At 38.7% G+C, this 20811-nt stretch overlaps 1 protein-coding gene across 1 annotated transcript in view; it reads right to left on the bottom strand.

Annotated features, from left to right (window-relative positions):
- Positions 1 to 6207, bottom strand: part of GABRA5 (gamma-aminobutyric acid type A receptor subunit alpha5) — a 113820-nt gene extending 107613 nt beyond the window's left edge. The window contains exons 1-2 of the mRNA XM_036747731.1: positions 5955 to 6207; positions 3295 to 3451 (exon numbers count right to left, since the gene is read on the bottom strand). Of these exons, the coding sequence (XP_036603626.1) occupies positions 3295 to 3380 (86 nt within the window). The 5' untranslated portion in view covers positions 3381 to 3451; positions 5955 to 6207. The remainder of the gene's footprint in view (positions 1 to 3294; positions 3452 to 5954) is intronic.
- Between the last annotated feature and the right edge of the window lie 14604 nt (positions 6208 to 20811).

Genomic DNA, 20811 nt, shown 5'->3' with positions numbered 1-20811 from the left:
TCTCCTAATTGGCCTTCCTGCCAGCAGTCTTTACCATTTTCCAAGCATCCTTCACACTGTTGCCAAAAGAAGTTGCCTAATTTAAAGGGTCTAGGTGGTTCAGTGGATAGAGTGCCAGACCTGGAATCAGGACAACTCATCTTTGTGAATTCAATTCAGGCCTCAGACACTTACTAGCTGTGTGACCCTAGGCAAGTCACTTAACCCTGTTTGCCTCAGTTTCCTCATCAGTAAAATGAGCTGGAGAAAGAAATGACGAACCACTCCATCATCTTTGCCAAGAAAGCCCCAAATGGAGTCAGGAAGAGCCAAATACAACTGCAAAACAAATCAACTAACACCAATGTAGGGGGGGTCATTTTCCCCCTTTCTTTAAAAGGTTCTCTTGGTTCTTAATTGGTTAAAGGGAATGATATAAATTCCTTAGCCTGGTATTTAAGGGTCACCAGGATCTGGTTAAAATACATCCTTCTATCTTTATTTTACATGAATCCTCTTCATCCAGGCTATATTCTAGCTACAATGATCTTCTCTTTGTTCCCTGCTCTCCTAGTACGCACTTCAGTGTCTCTATGTTCACAAAGGTAATGCCCCTATAGAACTTATTCCCTCCTTATCTCTGTTGAAATTCTCCTTTTCCTTTCCTTCAAAGCCCAGCTTGAGTATAATCACATCCATAGAGCTTTCCTTTTCTGATTCTCTCAGCTATAAGTGATCACTCCCTCCTCAGATTTTCCTGGACTAATACACCTGGATCTCAGATTTTCTTTCCATTATCCACACCCCACCACCAACCCTCAAAGCATTATATTATACTCTATATCATATTTCTTTTTGTAGATATCATCCATCCCTAATTAAGCTGTATGTTTCTTAATGTACAAGATTGCAATTTTTCATCTCTACATCTTCAAGACTTAACATGGCCTTGTATATAATAGACACTTAATGAATGAATGAATTAATCTAATATCATGTTAAGGGACTAATGGATAATGAAGTGTAATTGGAAAAAAGACTACCGGATTTGGAGTCGGAGGCCTTCAGTCCAAATCTCAACTGTGCCATTTACTACACATGCACCTTTGGACAAGCTACATATTTATTGACCTTCAGTCTTCTCATCTAATGGGTAATAATGATGGTGATGATGATGATGATGATGATAGCATTTATGTAGCACTTTAAGGTATGCAAAGTGCTTTAAAAATAGTGGCTTTTAAAATAGCTTTAAAAATAGCTAGGTGGCGCAGTGAGTAGAGCACCGTCCCTGGAGTCAGGAGGACCTGAGTTCAAATCCGACCTCAGACACTTGACACATGTACTAGCTGTGTGACCTTGGGCAAGTCACTTAACCCCAATTGCCCTGCGAAAAAAAAGCAAAACAAAATAGTATCTAATTTTATCCTCACAGCAGCGCTGGCAAGTAGGTACTATTATTAGCCATATTTGACACATGAGGAAAGTAAGATGAAGATGAAATTACTTGCCCAGGGTCACACAGTTTGTAAGTGTCTGCGGAAGGATTTGAGCTAAGGTATTCTTGACTCTAGGTATAGAACTCTAGCTAGGTACCTCGGTAAAATGACGGGGTTGGACTAAATGGCCCCCAAGGTCCCTTCTACTTTTAAGTCTATGCTCCTATGTTGATACTTAAGCCTTACTAGAGATGACTACTCTTACCTAAGCTATTCCCTGAAGAAAACTAGAGAGTCAATATTAAAATGTATATTTTCTTCATCAGTTGGGTATCATTCTCCCCATATTGTTAGGTTCCCTGGGAAATTACAAGATTTTCAACTGACATAGTACATACAACTCAAACTCCTGATAGCTATTTAGTTGTGGGGCCTCCTGTAGGATAAAAAAAATGGATTTACTGTTTTTAAAATGCTTCTGAGGGGTGATGTTACAACTATGGTGGTATATTCCCTGGGGATAGCCAAGGTGAGGAATATGCAAAAACAAAGGAAAAACACAGGTTGAAAAATTTGAGAACTACTGCTATAAATAACTTTTATAGCATTAATTAAGATGTATATGACTCTCACAGAATAATTGTTTACAGTAAATTCTAAAAGCCATTGGTATTTACCAAAAGCCTATTGCTAGTTTCTGAAGAACACTAATTTGTTGAATGGAAAACTGTGCATTTCAGGATGCTAGTCTCCTAGTAGATTAGATTAGTAGATATTAGGGAAAATATGTATCATTGCACTAGGGGTCAGGGGGAGCAGCATCATTTCCTATCCTAGGCTCTCAACTTCCCTGTCCATTTTAGTTTTAAAAGAGTCCACCTCAGAAGATGATTCTTTGGTCTGATAGTTCTAAAGCTTGGGAAGCTTTCCATGATACTCTCTTTTATTTCTTTATTTTAATTTCATCTCATTCATGCTGAGAAATACTCCCCTCCTTGGTCTCTACAACACAAAGAGGGTGAGAAGGTCTCTGTGTGAAAAGAATAACTTTCGCTGGAATGATGAAAATGTCATTTTTGGGAAAAGGATATTTTAAAATACCCATGATGTTGACACTAAAAATCATAAAAAAGACCATAACAGAAATAACAATGCAAAGTATCCTTCACCATATAAGGCTTCAAGGTGACTTTTTAGACGTTCAAAGTCGAAACAAATCCAAGGTTATTGAGTAAATTTGGCACAACTTTTCAATGTCATAAGCAGTCAATTACAACCTTCAAATGACACCACATGTTTCACAAACTATTGTGAATGAGAGAACAATAGCTATCAAATTTCATGAACCATATTTTCTAGCAAAAAAATTGTGTAAATGAGGCATAAATCTACTGAATATAACTTTTAACCTGAATAAGAAGAAGCATTTATGATTTTGAACCTAATTATTTCCATTCTTAAGGTTATAAAGTCACCACTACTCTCTACCCTAGTCCTCTTTTCTCCTACTCTCTTCAGAAACCACACTTCAGGTGGTCAATCTATCAAAGAAAGTTTCATTTAATGCTATTTGTAGCCACTAGGACGCTGAGGGTACAGAGATGTCTAGGTGGGCAAAGAACTCTAGATTAATTCTTCAGTACTCTGAATTTGAAGTCAGAGAATATGGGTTCAAATCTCAGCTCTGCACCAAGAAGACCTTTAATGAGTCACTTGATTTATCTAGAATTCATTTTTCTCCTCAGTAAAACCAGAAGCCTAGGTTAAAGGACCTATAAGATACCTTCTAGTTCTATGATCCACTGAACAAATTCTTTAACTGAACATGTTTGTTGCTGTTAGAAAATATAAGAATTGGAAAAACCAGATGACTTACCCAAAGTGACTGGCTAAATTCATGGAAATGCAAAAGAGGAGGAGGTTTTTGATCATGACAAAGCTAGAAAACATTCCATTGTCCATTCCCAATAAGAATAAGAAGTGAAGTGGTTGAATTTTGGGGGAAAATGCTCTTTTCCACCTTGATCCTTAGGCTAGAATGAAGAAAAAGAAAAGAACATATGCCCATGAATGTCTTGGTGATAAACAGCTTGGAAGCAAACCACACTGCAAAGACTCATTTTTTAACTATTCATAAATAAAGAAACATTAGGATACATTTTGGTGTCATTATACAAGTACAGTTCCATACTCCCTCCCTCATGACTTTCATTTTCAGAAGGCAATAAAATACAGTACAAAGAAATTAGCATAATGCTTTATTTTTTCACTTAAACATAAAATATGCATAATCATGCTTTTGATTTTTAAACCATTAACCCAAATATTTAATTTTAACCTCTTACTCTTTGCTCAAGTAATAATTATCTAAATGATCCTCATGTTAAATTCGTAATATTATCCTGGGAAAGTGATTTATGCATCTGTTAGTACCTGATTTTCTTTTCCTTTCAAAAATATTCCCCCTACATGTTAAAGCCAGCTAGCTTACTCCTTTTACTGAAAGGTGTCATGAGAAATTTTGGGCAAAGAGGACAAAGACCACTTTTTTGAAACATTCTAAGGAGAAGGATTACTGTAATATAATAACAGGTTATTAGAAAGGTTGCCACTTTCTTGGATGGCTGTCTCAATGACTAAATAACCTAATAATTATTATATTTTGGAGAAATCTGTCTCTCGGCTCTTTTGCGATCCCTAATTATCGTGTTAAGAAATCGGAGACTGTAGTTCTCCTTTTTCTCTTGTTTAAGGACTCTCATCCAGGCAATGTGCTTTTCTTCGTGCAATCCAAATCAACACACATCTGTACATACATACAGCCTGCCTGCTTTCATTGTACTTTGTTCCTGAGAACCGCTGATGCCAATTCCCCCGAGTGAGGGACCACAATAAAGACTTTAAACCTTCCGAAAATGCTCAAAATACTTCCTAGTGCCGACCCCAAGGCAGATTTAAATGCAGGAGGTCTTCAGAGTCAGAGGTCACCTACACCCTGCCTTTTCGCCTTTGGGTCCCCCTGTAACTGGCATATAACCAGGCATGTAACTGCCAGGGAAGGGGAGGTGACGGAAAGGAGCAAAACAAAAGGGGGGGGGACTTCTTTCTCTTCCAGCATCTTCTGCACTAGGTGCTAAAGGAAAGAGGTAAGGCGCCCTAGGGGGTCTCCAGATCGCTGCGTAAGCTCTCCAGCCGGGAACACCATCCTCGTGTGTGCCAGGGTGTGTGGTGGTGGGAGGGAAGCGGGAGGAGGATTGCGGAGTCGGAGCACTGTATCTACTCCAGTCTTCCTTTTTTTTTTTTTTTTTTTTTTTTTTTTCTAACTCGACCCCTGCTTCTCCCTCCTGGGGGAATTTCACTGATCTTCAGATAATCTACCCCACCTTTGGATTCTCCCTTACCTTGCCTTTCTTTTCTCAGTTCCCCTCCCGGGTTCCCTACCTAGTTCCAGATCTCCCTTTTCTTCTGTATCTCATTGAATTACTCGGTGTTATTTTATCCATAGATTTCCCTCCTTGCAAATCTCGGCTCTCACCAATGTGCAAAGGGCGGGTAAAGGCTCCACAGCCAAAGCCTCTGCCAACTGATCCGTGGTTAGCTGCCCCTTTGGAATCGCACTGCAATACACCAGGCTGCACCTAGTCCCAGCCTCCCAGCCTCAACTCTTAAAAAGCAAGCCAAAAAAGGGAAAACTTACCCAGGTGCCCTGAAGGGAGGGCAAGGGAAGGGAAGGAGGGAGGTTGGCAAATTCAATAAGCGCATACTATGGGCTAAGCGCTGGGAGATATAAAAAAGATAAAGCAGGCAGTTCTTGGCCATAGCCCTTAGCGCGCTTAATACACCTCTACCCTCAGCACTTTAAACATCAAGGGCACTGGAGGCGGGGTGGGGGTGGGGGTGGGGGGCGAGAAAAGATTGGTATTTCCAAGATCGACAACCCCTCCTAACTACCTCTCTCAGCCTTTTCTCCCTTTGCAGCTACGGTCTCTGGGGTGGGGGAGGTGGGCAAAAGCCTTTTGGAAGCGGCTCCGCACCTGGGTAGCAATCCGACAGCTTTATACTCCTCGTTCAGTGCAGGCTGCGCTATCCCGTCCTATCCCTCTTCCATGCCTACCCTCCCATCTCCGGGATCTGATTTGCCCCATGGAGTCTGGCTAGGCAAAGTTTGCACTCTTCCCGGGCTCTCCCTGGCACCGGGTTCCTTCCTTCCGTCAATTCCCTCCTCTCTACCAGATACTGCTCTGCTCCAGGCTCTAGGCACTTCCCAGTAGGAAAGGCGACACATTGTTCCCTCTGTCTGGGGTCTATCTCTGCCCTATTCGAAAACACTTCAGCCAGCATTGGCCAGGCTCTCCCTGTCCCAAAGGGTCATTTGCTCCCCTGAGAAGGAGGCTGAGAACCCCCCTCCATCCCGCGCCCTTCCCCTTTCTCGCCACCCCCTTCATCTGTTCCCCACAGGGTCGAATCGTGTCCCACCCCCGCCCCCCTTCCAGTCTCTCCCCCACAACGAACCCCCCACCGCCCTGCCCCGCTTACCAACTGCGCTGGACATGGGAAGAGAGGTTAGTAGATGTTCTGCAAATTCCTTTCTCTCCCTTTCCCCGCCCCGTACCCTTTTGCTCCCCAACCCGAGCTGCCTGGTGCAGATATCTCAGTTGTCACCAACACATACTGAATCTCTTGAAGTTCCCACCGCTTCCCCAAGTGGAACGGGATGGAGGGAGGGCACGCTCACCCGCTCTCTGCCTTGGATCCCAGCGGCTCCCTCCTCAGCTCCTCCTTCCAGGATGCACTGCTTCCCTCTTGCAGATTTCTCTCTCTCCCTCCCCCCCCCCCCCATATATACACACACTCTTTTCTCTTTCTCTTACCTCTCCTAAGCATCCACATGTCGTCTTCTTAGGGTAGCGTAACGTTTGGATGCAGCTGTATCCCAGCAGAGGCCGCCACACACTCAACAAATGGGCTGGCAGGCCAAAACTGTATAGAAAGGAGTCAGATCTCTTTATTAGAGGAGGAGCAAGGAGTGTCAACAGTAAGTCCTCTCTGCACCTCTTTTTAAGTGAACTGATGGCCTTGAGTGACATTTTTGGCTAAGTCTCTAATGATGACAAGTGGGGATATATGTAGGAATGAAGGGAGGGAAATTCACTAGATGTGAACTGAAGCTGTCATCCAGTCAGACACTGCACAGATCTTATTAGTGGCAGAGGCCAGAAGGAGGCCATTGCGACATGACAGGATGCTTGCCCAAGACTTCCCTAAAATTTAGCCTATCTTTTTTCTCAGATTCTACTAGCTTCCTAGAGACTTTATTCTGTACCTCTGAATCTGAGTCAATAAAATACAAGTTAATAAACACTTTTTCTGCTCCTTAAATAGTAGAATCTTCATTAACTCCAAGTCAGGTAATAAAGTTGACCTGAAATAAAATGCTTAGCAGTTGGTGGTCATTTTATGTGATTTGTGGTTTCCTTATTTCCCTGTCTCATAAAATGGAGATTTCTACAGTAGGAAGAAACATGTAAGTAATCTTTTCATCAATGTTGGGGTTCAGGGAACCTAAAGGCTGTTGAGTCATGCTTTTGCTGCTAACTCATTATAAGATTAAATAAGATATTTAATCACCTTTTGCCTCAGTGTTCTGACCTATAAAATGGGAATGCTCAATGAATAATGCTTGTCTCCTGCCTAGAAAATGATGGAGAAAGGGAAGCATACTAAGAGTGATGTGATAAAAGGGAATATTAAATGAATATAAAGGATACTTCTCAAGAAATTGATTTAAAGCGCTACCATATATGATCAAAGCCCTCAAAGTTACGAAGCAAAAATGGACATCCATTGGCTCTACAAGCACCTGGTGAAAATGCAAACAGCATGAAAAAATGCTCCAAGATTATGCACAACTATTCAGTGCTTTTATATAAGTTTTGTGAGGATTTTTTTTTTGCCCACTGCTGACATTACAAGCACAGCTCATGTTACAGAAAGGCAGGGTTTTTGTTTTTGTTTTATTTTCTTTTGTTTTTTTTATCATTCCGAAGTACAACAGTAGTAGCTCTTCTATTGTATGTTTAATAATCCCTATCCCTAAAGCAGAGTACTTGTCAATATCATTACATATTCAGATAAAATCCTGTAACCTTTCACTGCCTTATTAGAAATGCATGACAGGAATATGGTATACGAATATGAATATATAAAATGCACAATTTGTGCCCTCATAAGTTTGCATGTATTCACAGCATGCAATAATTAGTATCTATCAATGCCAAATTAAATTAGTATGTAACCAATGATACTTTGAAGGCCTCCCAGTTCTAAAATGGGCAAATTGAACAATAGTTACTCTCTTCTCCTTTTAAATAGTTTTAGAAGCGAGTAATGGCAGAAGGGGAATTTCCTTACCAGGACTTTACTAAGGAAAACACAGGTCTGGACCAAAAAACCAAAAAATAGTAGGCCTGTGTGTATGTGGGAGGGGGTAGTGAATGAAAGAATGAATGAAAAAGGATTTCTTAAGTGTTTAGCATGTGTTAAGCGCTGCTAAATGCAGGTACTATTAATACAAAAAGCAATGTGCTTGTATTCTAGTAACTAAAGACAATATATTTGAGGAGTGGTGGCCTAGGAGATTAACTTTTGTCAAGTAAGTTACAGGGATGTTGAATGCAGTCACAGGGAAATTAGAATATCATCCTTTCCAGGAATGGTGCATTAATTTGACTATTGTTGCCAGAGCTGGAGGGAGGTGGGAAGGAGGGGTGAGGAAGGGGATAGATGCTTTCATGGCATGGTGTGAAGACTGCCAGGAAATAGAAATATGGGGTATGTTGTAATAAAAATGGTGAAATATCATGAATTATAAAACCAGGAACCCAAAGAAGAAGATTTCTAATTAAAATAAAGGTTTCATTGATAGTCACAGCCATTAAAAACAAGAAAATACAGGATATATGATAATATTTACACATGTCAAACCTAAACAACCTCATTTTTTTTCATCAGTGTGATGAAGAATGCAGACTAGGTCCAGTCAAGTCAAGAAGCACTTATTAAATGTCTACCATGCGACAGGCACTGTGCTCAGTGCTTGGGTACATTGAAAGGAGGAAAACTACTTACCCCACAAGGGAGTTCACAATCTGATGGGAGAAAACAACAGGCAAAAAACTAGTTACAAATAAAATGTTTACTGGATAAATGGAAAATAATCAACAGAGTAAAGGCTCTAAAATTAAAAAGTACTGGAAAAGACTTCCTGGAGACCGTGATCATTAAGGTCTTTTTGAAGTTTAAATTCTAATGTTCTATGACCTATAAAGCCTTGGTATTTCAGGATTTTGAATTACCAGTGATTGAAAATCAGGTCTAAGTACCATAAAAGGAAAGAGCATTGGATTTTAAAATAAAGGACTGGGTTCAAATCCTGGCTATTTTCATTGCTTCCTGCATGTCTATGGCTGTCATTTAGCATCTTCAAATCAGTTTTGTCTTCTATAAAATGAGGAAATTAGACTGGATGAATTTAAGATACCTTGCCATTCTAAATACCGTGAAATAGAACTTCAGGTAGTTTGGAAATTTGTACTGTAATAGTGTCAAAACACAATTTAAAAAAAAGTGAATTTTGTGGAAGGGTTATACATAATAATACATGTGTGGCCTAGGTTGAATTGCTCAACTTCTTAGGGAGGGTGGGTGGGAAGGGAAGAGGAAGGGAATTTGGAACTCAAAGTTTTAAAATCAGATGTTCAAAAACAAAAAAAACTTTTTGTATGCAACTAAAAAATAAGATACACAGGCAATGGGGCGTAGAAATTTATCTTGCCCTACAAGAAAGGAAGGGAAAAGGGGATGAGAGGGGAGGGGGGTGATAGAGGGGAGGGCTGACTGGGGAACAGGGCAACCAGAATATACGCCATCTTGGAGTGGGGGGGGAGGGCAGAAATGGGGAGAAAATTTGTAATTCAAACTGTTGTGAAAATCAATGCTGAAAACCAAATATGTTAAATAAATAAATTGCATTAAAAAAAAGTGAATTTATCTTGATTTATACCTTGTTCCAATAGTAAGGAAAAGGACATAAGAACAAGAAATTTATTCTTACATCAGTAGGAAGGTCTCAAATTAATTCTGAGCAAAATTAACTTTAAACAAAGATACAGTAGGGAGGAAAGAAAATAAAATTTGAATGCTAGTTGTGATTTTTTTAGGTAAAATTTTCCCTTGTGTTTTATGCATTCTATTTTGACAATATTTATGAAGGTAGTGAAATGAAATTGTCTTTATTAAGTAAAAAATATGTAGTAACTCTGAAAATAAGTATGCAATCCCAGAATCTCAACTTAATGGTAGACAATTTCTATCTCCACAATCTGTTTAATATTAACAAGTATAAATACAATTTTGCTAAAATTATTCCTAAGTCAGATATGATTCTGCCAGTACGTATCTAACCAAATAAGAGGAAGACATTTTTGGCTGGAAAAACCAATTGAATTTAGCCATTAGTAAAACTTAGGACCTTATAGAAACTTCCACTTTTGGAAGGTAATTTGTAATTATTTATTTGATGTTATTGCTTGATAAATATCTATTTATTTTGAACTACAGTTCTTACAATGAGACAGTTTATCAACACCATTCCAATTTGTTGTCAACATTTCCCTCCCAAATTCACTGTACAGAAAGGTGTATATTTTAAATAGACCATTAGAGGGCATCATAGTTCCATATAACCATAGTGGTGCAGCTGATTTTTTACTGAAAAGAATGCCACTGTGGGTTTTAAAATAATGAGTTGGAGTTGGACGCCTGGTGCTGTGGGTGGAGCACTTGCCCTAGAACAGCCATTGTTTGCATCCATCAGGGGATGAGCAGGCTAGTATCTTTGGGTACAGTTTGGGAAAGGATGAGTAAAATATAAAAAGAATTTATTTTTTGCCAAAAATCTAAGTTGTACATAGTTATCAACCAAAGCCATTTTAGCATTCTAGCCATTCTTAATAATCCAAGGTATCTGCCATATTTCTCCTCTCTAGGACCCTCTTGGTCTAGATTTGGCTTTCAGGAAAAATATATAACCAAAAGAAAATTTGTCGGGGGAGATTCATGCAAAATAGAGCTCTTAACATGACACAGATAGCCCTCTACAGGCAATTTTTCCATGTTTTGGTATGGGCTTAACCTAATTTTCATGAAACCACATTACTCTGATTCCCTCACCTCTCCACAAGTGCTACCTACTCCCCATCTTCCCCCTCTCTACATACCATTCATTGAAATAGTAATTCTATGTCATATCAACATCATCAGACCCAGAAACATAGACCATTATCAGGAGTTATGAGACTGTTAATGAATAATCAGCTACCATGGACAGAGCAGAGGAAGGGAATAAACCTCCAACAAAGTCTTTTTAATAGATTACAATAGACCAAAAGTGAATGAGGATAATACTGGTAATTATAATAACTGAAATTTATGTAGTACATTACACTTTGCAAAGTACTTTACATGTGTTATTTCATGTAATCCACACAACAACAATGTGAGGTCCATGCTATTGTTTTCCCCATTTTATAGATAAGGAAACTGTAGCTGAGAGTGGACAGGTGACACACTTAGCGTCATAGTCCACCAATCAACAAATTTTTATTGTCTAAGTTTATTGTCTGCTATGTGTGAGAAACTGTGCTGAGCAAAGTGCAATGCAATTATGAAGAATTAAATAATGCCTAATCACAGGGAGCTTATATTCTATTAGGGAGACAACAACTACAAATATAACTACGCACAGAATAAATATAAAGAGAGAAGAAACAGACAAATACAAAGGTTTTAAATATAAGATAGTTTAGTAGGGAAGACTCTAGCAATTTGGGGGTGAGGATCAGAAAATGGTTCATGTGGTCATGGGCCAATATGGCGACTGGAAAGCAGGGACTAGTGTGAGCTCCCCACTGAGTCCCTGCAAAAACCTATAAAAAATGGCTCTGAACCAATTATAGAACTGCAGAACCCACAAAACAGCAGAGGGAATCAGGGCTCCAGCCCAGGACAGCCTGGATGGTCTCTGGGTGAGGTCTATCCCACATGGAGCTGGAAGCTGGGAGCTGGGAGCTGGGAGCTGGGAGTTGGGAGCTGGGAGCTGGGAGTGGAGCAGAGCCCAGTGTGAGCAGCACGGACCAACCAGACCAGGAGCTGGGCGGAGCGAGCCCTAGTGCACTGAATAAGTGAGCTGCAGTGGTTACCAGACTTCTCAACCCACAAACACCAAAGACAGCAGAGAAGGTTAGTGGGAAAAGCTGCAGGAGTGGAAGGAGTTCCTGGTTTGGCTACCACCCCTGGCAGCAGAGGTGGGGCAGCTACAAGCTGCAGTTGCTTCCGGCCCCAAGCCCACCTGATGGGAGGAATTAAGTGGCGGATGAGAGCAGGACTGCACAGCCTGCTGAAGATCTAAGCCCAGTCCGGGTTGGGGGTTCTTGGGGAAGAAGGAGTGCTGGTGTGGCAGAGCTGGTGCATCCCCCCCAAAGGTGGAAAATGGAACTCTTTAGTCTACAAGCAGTCATACCCCGGTGAAAAACTCAAGGGTCAAGTTAGTTGGTTGGGAATATGGCCAGGCAGCAAAAACACACCTAGATTCAGCCTCAGACTTTGAATTCTTTCTCTGGTGACAAAGAAGACCAAAACATACAGCCTAAACAAGTCAACAAAGTGCAATAGCCTACACCAAAAGCCTCCAAGAAAAACATAAACTGGTCCCAAGCCATGGAAGAGCTCAAAAAGGATTTGGAAAAGCAAGTTAGAGAAGTAGAGGAAAAATTGGGAAGAGAAATGAGAAGGATGCGAGAAAACCATGAAAAACAAGTCAATGACTTGCTAAAGGAGACCCAAAAAAATACTGAAAAATACACCGAAGAAAATACTACCCTAAAAATTAGATTGGAGCAAGTGGAAGCTAGTGACTTTATGAGAAATCAAGATATTATAAAACAGAACCAAAGGAATGAAAAAATGGAAGACTGTGAAATATCTCATTGGCAAAACCACTGACCTGGAAAATAGATCCAGGAGAGATAATTTAAAAATTGTTGGACTACCTGAAAGCCATGATCAAAAAAAGAGCCTAGATATAATTTTTCAAGAAATAATCAAGGAGAACTGCCGATATTCTAGAGCCACAGGGCAAAATAGAAATTGAAAGAATCCATCAATTGCCTCCTCAAATAGATCCCAAAAAGAAATCTCCTAGGAATATTGTCACCAAATTCCAGAGCTTCCAGATCAAGGAGAAAATACTACAAGCAGCCAGAAAGAAACAATTTGAGTATTGTGAAAACACAATCAGAATAACGCAAAATCTGGCAGCTTCTACATTAAGAGATGGAAGGGCTTGGAATACGATATTCCAGAGGTCAATGGAGCTAGGATTAAAACCTAGAATCACCTACCCAGCAAAACTGAGTATCATGCTCCAAGGCAAAATATGGATTTTCAATAAAATAGAGGACTTTCAAGCTTTCTCAGTTAAAAGACCAGAGCCGAATAGAAAATTTGACTTTCAAACACAAGAATCAAGAGAAGCATGAAAAGGTAATCAAGAAAAAGAACAAGAAAAAGAAATTGCAAGGGATTTACTAAAGTTGAACTGTTTTGTTTACATTCCTACATGGAAAGATGACATGTATGATTCATGAGACCTCAGTACTAGGGTAGCTGAAGGGAATATGCATATATATATATATATATATATATATATATATATATATATATGTTTATATATGTATATATATATGTATATATATATAAGTGAATGTGTATTTGTGTGTGTATATATATATATATATATATATATATAGAGAGAGAGAGAGAGAGAGAGAGAGAGAGAGAGAGAGCAGACACAGAGTGAGTTGAAGATGAAGGGAAGATATCTAAAAGAAATAAAATCAAATTAAGGGATGAGAGAGGAATATATTGAGAGAGGGAGATAGGGAGAGATAGAATGGGGTGGATTATCTTGCATAAAGGTGGCAAGAGGAAGCAGTTCTGTGGGAGGAGGGGAGAGGGCAGGTGAGGGGGGAATGAATGAAACTTGCTCTCATCAAATTTGGCCTGAGTAGGGAATGCCATACATACTCAATTGGGTATCTTACCCCACAGGAAAGAAGAGGGAAGAAGATAAAAAAGGGGGGGATGATGGAAGGGAGGGCAGATGGGGGTGGAGGAAATCAAAAACAAATACTTTGGAAAGGGGACAGGGTCAAGGGAGAAAATTCAATCAAAGGGGATGGGTTGGGAAGGAGCAAAATATAGTTAGTCTTTCACAACATGAGTATTGTGGAAGGGTTGTACATAATGATACGCATGTGGCCTATGTTGAATTGCTTGACTTCTTAGGGAAGGTGGGTGGGAAGGGAAGAGGGGAGAGAATTTGGAACTTAAAGTTTTAAAAACAGATGTTCAAAAACAAACAAAAAAAAGTTTTTGCATGCAACTAGAAAATAAGATACACAGGCAATGGGGCGTAGAAATTTATCTTGCCCTACAAGAAAGGAAGGGAAAAGGGGATGGGAGGGGAGTGGGATGACAGAAGGGAAGGCTTACTGGGGAACAGGGCAACCAGAATATACATCATCTTGGAGTGGGGGGAGGGTAGAAATGGGGAGAAAATTTGTAATTCAAACTCTTGTGAAAATCAACGCTGAAAACTAAATATGTTAAATAAATAAATTTTTAAAACAAATTAAAAAAAAAGAAAATGGTTCATGTGGAAGGTCATTCTTAAGCTATGTCTTCAAGGAAAGATTTCTATGAAGCAGGCATGAGGGAAAGTTAGTGCAAAGGCATGACGTTTATAGATAGGCTCCCTTTTTTGAGGAATAGAAAGGACAGTTTGGCTGAATCCCAAAGTAGAGAAGGGGAATAATATATGTTGAGTCTTTAAAGATGTGTTAGGGACAAGGTGTGAAAGTCTTTAAAAGCTAAACCCCGAGGCAATAGAGAGGCACTGGAGTTTATGGAGTAAGGGAGTGGCATGATAAACCTGGCCTAAAGAAAATCATCTTAATGGTAGTATAGAGTTGTTTGTTGTTTGTCCTTCTTTCTCAAAGAGGACCAGTAATATCAGGAGGGTGACATCTTGACTTGGAGGTAAATTGGATTTAAGTGAGGCAGGGCTGTGCAAATTCATCAGCCTCATTCTCTCCTCTAGAGTCATTAAAGGACAGTGGCAAGTCAAGAGGATTGGCAATGGCCCTGGATGCAGCAGGAGACCTGGGCCTTTTTAAGTTAAGGTCTTTCCCAGGTCTCAGTTTGTCTGAGGCAACACCTATTCAGTAGTTAAAGGCTAGGTAAAAACTGAGGCAAAAAGATTGTTTGACTTCTCAAAAGAATCAATCTGGGAAATTCCATTCAAAGGTACTGTAGATACTATAAAATATTTGGGAGTCTATCTGCCAAGACAAACCTAGGGCTTATATGAACATAATTATGAAACACTTTTCACACGAATAAAGTCAGATCTAAATAAATGGAAAAATACCAGTTGCTCATGATTAGGCATAGCTAATATAATAAAAATGACAATTTTACCTAAATTAATTTATTTATTCAGTGCCATACCAATTGAACTACCAAAAAATTATTTTACAGAGCTCAATAAAATAATAACAAAACTCATCTGGAAGAACAAGGGGTCTAGAATATCTAGGGTATTGGTGAAAAGAAATGCTAGGGAAGGTGGCCTATCCAGACCAGATATTAAACTGTACAAAAAAGCAGCAGTCATCAAAACTACCTGGTACTGGCTAAGAAACAGAGCCGTGGATCAGTGGCATAGGACAGGTACACAAGATGCAGTAGTCAATGACTATAGCAATCTACTCCTTGATAAACCCAAAAAAATCCAGCTTCTGGGCTAAGTGAATTCTATTTCACAAAACCTGCTAGGAAAACTGGAAAATGGTAGGGCAGAAACTGGACATAGATCAATATCTTACACCATATACCAAAATAAAGTCAAAATGGGTTCATGATTTAGGAATAAAGGCTGATATGATCAGCAATGTGGGAAAGCAAAGAATAGTTTACCTATCAGGTATATGGAAAAGCAAAGAATTCATGACCCAACAAGAGATAGAGAGCATTACAAAATGCAAAATGGATAATTTCAATTATGTTAAATTGAAATGTTTTTGTACAAAAAAAAAAAGCCAATGCAACAAAGATTAGGAGGGAAGCAGAAAATTGGGAGAAAATCTTTACAACCAGTGTCTCTGATAAAGTGTCTCATCTCTAAAATACACAGGGAACTGAGCCAAATTTATAGGAATACAAGTCATTCCCCAAATGAGAAATGGTCAAAGGATATGAACAGGCAGTTTTCAGAGGAAGAAATTAAAGATATCTATAGTCATATTGAAAAATGCTCGAAATCACTACTGATTAGAGAAATGCAAATCCAAACAACTCTTAGGTGGCACATCTCTGCTGTCAGATCGGCTAAAATGACAAAACAGGAAAATGATAAATGCTGGAGAGGATGTGGGAAAATTGGAACACTGTTACATTGCTGGTGGAGTTGTGAAGTTATCCAGCCATTCTGGAGGGCAATTTGGAACTATGCCCAAAAGGGCTATAAAAATGTGCATACCCTTTGACCCAGCAATACCACTTTTAAGGCTGTATCCCAAAGAGATCACACAAGTGGGAAAAGGACCCATATGTACAAAAATATTTATAGCAGCTCTTTTTGTAGTAGTAAAGAATTGGCAATCAAGGGGATGACCTTCAGTTGGGGAATGGCTGAACAAATTGTGGTATATGAAGGTAGTCGAAAACTATTGTGCAATAAGAAATGGGAATGATACGGACTTCATAATAACATGGAAAAACCTACATGATATAATGCTGAGTGAGGGGAGCAGAAACAGGAGAACATTATACACAACCACAGATTTATGGATTCTGTGATGACCAACCCTAGTAGACTTTGCTTTTCTCAGCAATATAAGGTGCAAGGACAACTCCAAAGGACTCATGATGTAGAGAACTATCTACAGCCAGAGAAAGAACTATGAAGTATGAATGCAGATTGAGGCACGCTGTTCACTCTCCTTTTTTTTGTTTTCCCTTTGTTTTTTTTTCTTTTGTTTGTTTGTTTGTTTTTGGTTTTGTTTCTTCTTTCTCCATTGGTCTTAATTCTTCTTTACAACTTGACTATTGTGTAAATAAGTTCAATGAGAAGTCATATGTAGAAGATATATCAAATTCCATGCCATCTTGGGGAGGCGGGGGAAGAAAATCTGGAACTCAAAATTATGTGGAACTGAGCATTATAAACTAAAAATAAAAAATCTTAATTATATAAAAAAGGAATCAATCTGGGAGGGAAAGACCCTCAGGGTTTCTGGCTAGAACAGAAATAATTGTTATTTACTCTCACTCAGACACATCAAAACCCAACCAATGAGCAAGTGAGGCTTGGGCTGGGATCTGTTATTGGCCAATTAGTAAGAGCCAGAGTGATTTGGGTTTAAAGGCATAGTCCTGTAGTTCCATTTGAATCTAAATGGGCTTTATCAAAACCTGGTTTTTCAGAGCTCTATTTCAGGAAATCATAAATGAAAATTATGTGAAACAAAAGAGTTAATTGTCCAAGGTTTTCAGGGGAAAAAAAACAATGATAGAGTAAATAAGTAGGGGAGAAAAAAATCTAGCCCCTAAACCTGAAGATACCTTGTTATCTTGTGAGGTTTAAGAGATCAAACTATGAAGGAAGAAAGAAGGAAGGAAGGAAGGAAGGAAGGAAGGAAGGAAGGAAGGAAGGAAGGAAGGAAGAAGAAGGAAGGAAATAGCAGTGGGGCAGCTACTACTACTTACAGATTGTTGTTTGTCCTTTGTTCTTGAACAGAACCAATGACATCAGGAGTAGTATAGAGAGCTTAAATAGGAATGAGGAGAAATTTGATACAGGAAAACCTATTAGGAGTTAACTGAAACATAGTGTATGTGAGAGTTGATGCAGCATGAACTAATATGGTAGCTGTGTGAGGAGAGAAAACAATTTGATAGAGATGTGAATGTTTTTTAAAAAATGGCAAGATTTTGAAATTTATTTTTATTTATGGTATGAGGAAATGTGAGAAATTGAAGATAATGCTGAAATTGTGAACCTGGGAGTCTAGGAGGATGATGGTGGCTTGGAAAGCAATAGAGAAGTTTGAGAGAAAGATAGGTTTGGGGGTAAAGGTGAGTTCATTTTTGGTCATGTTAAGTTTGAGATATCTCTAGTAATTCAATTTTAAATGTCTAATTGGCAATTGAGGTGTAGTGTTGAAATTCAAGGAAGAGACATGGATTGGATCTATAGATTAGTGAGTCATCTGCATAGAAATGATATTTAAACCTATGGAAACTAATAAGGTCACCAAGAAAAAATTTGGGAAAATAAGAGAAGAGGGCACAGGACACATCATAACTTCAGGAATACCCATAATTAGAGGGTGTGATATAGATGATGAGAAAGCTAAGGAAATGGAGAATGTGTGGTCAGACAGTTAAGATTTATTAAGTATCTATTTATGATTCAAACCCAGAGCATTTTGACTCCAAATCTCTATCCACCTTCAAAGGGACAGAAAAAGGAGATAGGGCTCAAAAGCATACTTGAAGAATACCAATTATGAACTGTACGCTCAGAAGAGGGAAAGAAAAAGACCTAAAGGTAATGATGTATAGTTTCACTATTGGCACTACTTAGGGTAGTATTAAGAATTACACTTACATGGACATGGTTCAAAAATCTCAAAGAATCAATAGGTATATTTATATTTGGAAGGAAAAATGGGATTCATGAAGGTCTTCCAGGAAAAATGACATCTCCCTATAAGTAATTCTTCTGAGAGGCTTGTATCATCTGTTTTATACAGGGTGTTCCTAAAGTCTGGACACATAGGCAAAAATGCATATTTTCAAGAAATGAAATGAATGAAATTTTCAACAACATTTTATTTAATTGGAGTATTAACAAATAACATCTTCAATATGATTTCCATCATTTGTGATGCAAAGGTTGATGTGTTTTGTAAGATTCACATGAACTCGATACAATAACTCCACATTTCCTTTGTGTCCAGACTTTAAGAACACCTTATTTAGTCATGCCTGAATATTATCCTAGCTTGTTTTCCCTTTAATGTAGTTTTCCAGTACATGTCTATTAATCCAGCATTTGCAGTTGCTCATTGCCAATGCTTCCACCACTGCTCCTTTGGCTACTTGCCCATTTGTTTGTTTTTTAAATCTCATCTCTCTAGCTCCCAGGAGATGGAAGGATTATCATCACTTCCCCATTCCCATAGTGGGTTCCTTTGTTGTCCACCACAGGGTGGCCTGACTTTCTCCAACACATGATAATGTTCCTCTTTTGCTATCCTCAGCCAGTCATATTACTGTCAGAAGCCAGTCTCATAGTTATAGGCCATATTCCAATATTCCCTTATCTTGGCTTTCCTGTGACTAGCTTTCAAAGCAAAGTGAAATAAAGGTTTTTCTTTTCATCCCATTCTCTTGTTCTACAATCAACCAAACCTTTGTTCTCACACAAGTTTACCCAGTGTTCAAGAATACACTGACCATCTCAGCTCCTAAGTGAGTTTCTCTCTGTAATACCATGTTGATGAAAAGTAGTTCCATAGACATTGGATTATAGATTTAGGGATGAAAGGAAATTTAGAAGTCATCAATCCATAGGCTCATCATAGTAGTATCATAGAACTAGAACTGGAAGGCATCTTGTAAGGCAGCTTGTCCAACTGCCTCTTTCTGAATAAATCAGCACTTTCTATTGGACTTGAGACTTGGCAGAGTTCCTAGGACCCATCCATCACTTTCCCTTCCACACCACTTTTTTCTATACCAGAGTTTCTCTACAGACAAATGGCTGGGATTATTCAAATTACAAAAGGCTGCTATCCTAGATTGGATGAGAAGTGAACTGGAGGAGAAGCCAAGTACTTGCCCATCATTGTTGTACACAAGAGAAAGAAAATTTTCAATCCCCATTACAAGGATAAAATATTATATTTACTATAAATAAAAAGAAAAGTAGGATAAATATTTTTCATTAAATAATGAGAAATACATATAGTAGCATCTAAAATTGTATTTGTATCTCCAAGGCAAAGTAAAGTGGAACATTGATACAATTAGCTAGAAAATTCAGGACCAAAACATTGTTACTATATTTAGAAAACTCACTAATCAGCTTAGGGCCTAAGCCTTAGGCCCTGAGTTATTAAAAGTGACTTTAAGGTTCTGTTATTTTTTTGATATGGGAAAACACTTCATAGTCATGTACTGAAACCTTGGTAAACTTAGTCTTACATCTTTCAGAATTGCTCTATATGAACAGCCTTATGGCCAGTCTTTGATAAGTCTCTGAACATAAATAGATGGGTCTTTGAATATACATATATACGTATATGTATACACACATACATACATACATATATACGTATATGTGTGTATATATACACATACATATATGTGTGCATACATGTGTGTACATATATGCTCATTTGTGTACAGGTATATGTGTGTATATACATGCATGCACATATACATGTGTATGTATGTATACATATTTATATATGCATATATATGTATGTGTATGTATGTGTGTGTGCGTGTGTGTATTCTATTCAGCTTTAGCAGTGTTGGTAGTATAGCCTTTGAAATCACAAGTTACCTCCATACCATGAGGAAGCATCTGAGTTAAGACTTGTCAAGAATTAAGTTTGATTGGTGTTGTTTAGTCATTTTCAGTCATGTCTAACTCTTTGTGACCGCTTTTGGGGTTTTCTTGGCAAAGATACTAAAGTGGTTTGCCATTTCCTTCTCCAGCTCATTTTACAGATATAAACAGAGACGAACAGGGTTAGGTGACATATCCAGGGTTATATAGCTAGTAAGTGTCTGGGGTCAGATTTGAACTCAAGTCTTCCTGACTCCAGGCCTGGCACTCTATCCATTGCACCACCTAGTTGCCCTAGAAGTACTAGGGAACTACTAAAAGATTTTACAGTAGGGGATGGACATGTTTCATACCTATGACATAAGAATAATATTTTAGTAATTATTTACATGATGAGAGAAGAGCAGAGCAGTAGTTTAGTAGCCTAAGTTATAGATTAGAGTATACCAAATATGTCTACCCTACATACTTGACCCACACAAAGTAGGTAGATGGTGTAATGGATGCATCATTGGCATTCAATTCAGGAAGATCAAAGTTACATCCAGCCTCTTAGTTACTGAGTAGTTATACAAAGTCATTTAATTAGATTGCCTTGGTTTCCCTGTCTATAAATAGGGGTAATAATAG

The sequence above is a fragment of the Trichosurus vulpecula genome, chromosome 2, assembly GCF_011100635.1.
Source record: "Trichosurus vulpecula isolate mTriVul1 chromosome 2, mTriVul1.pri, whole genome shotgun sequence".
NCBI lineage: Eukaryota > Metazoa > Chordata > Mammalia > Diprotodontia > Phalangeridae > Trichosurus > Trichosurus vulpecula.
The sequence above is the reverse complement of the archived record's forward strand: the minus strand, read 5'-3'. Positions and strand labels throughout refer to the sequence as shown.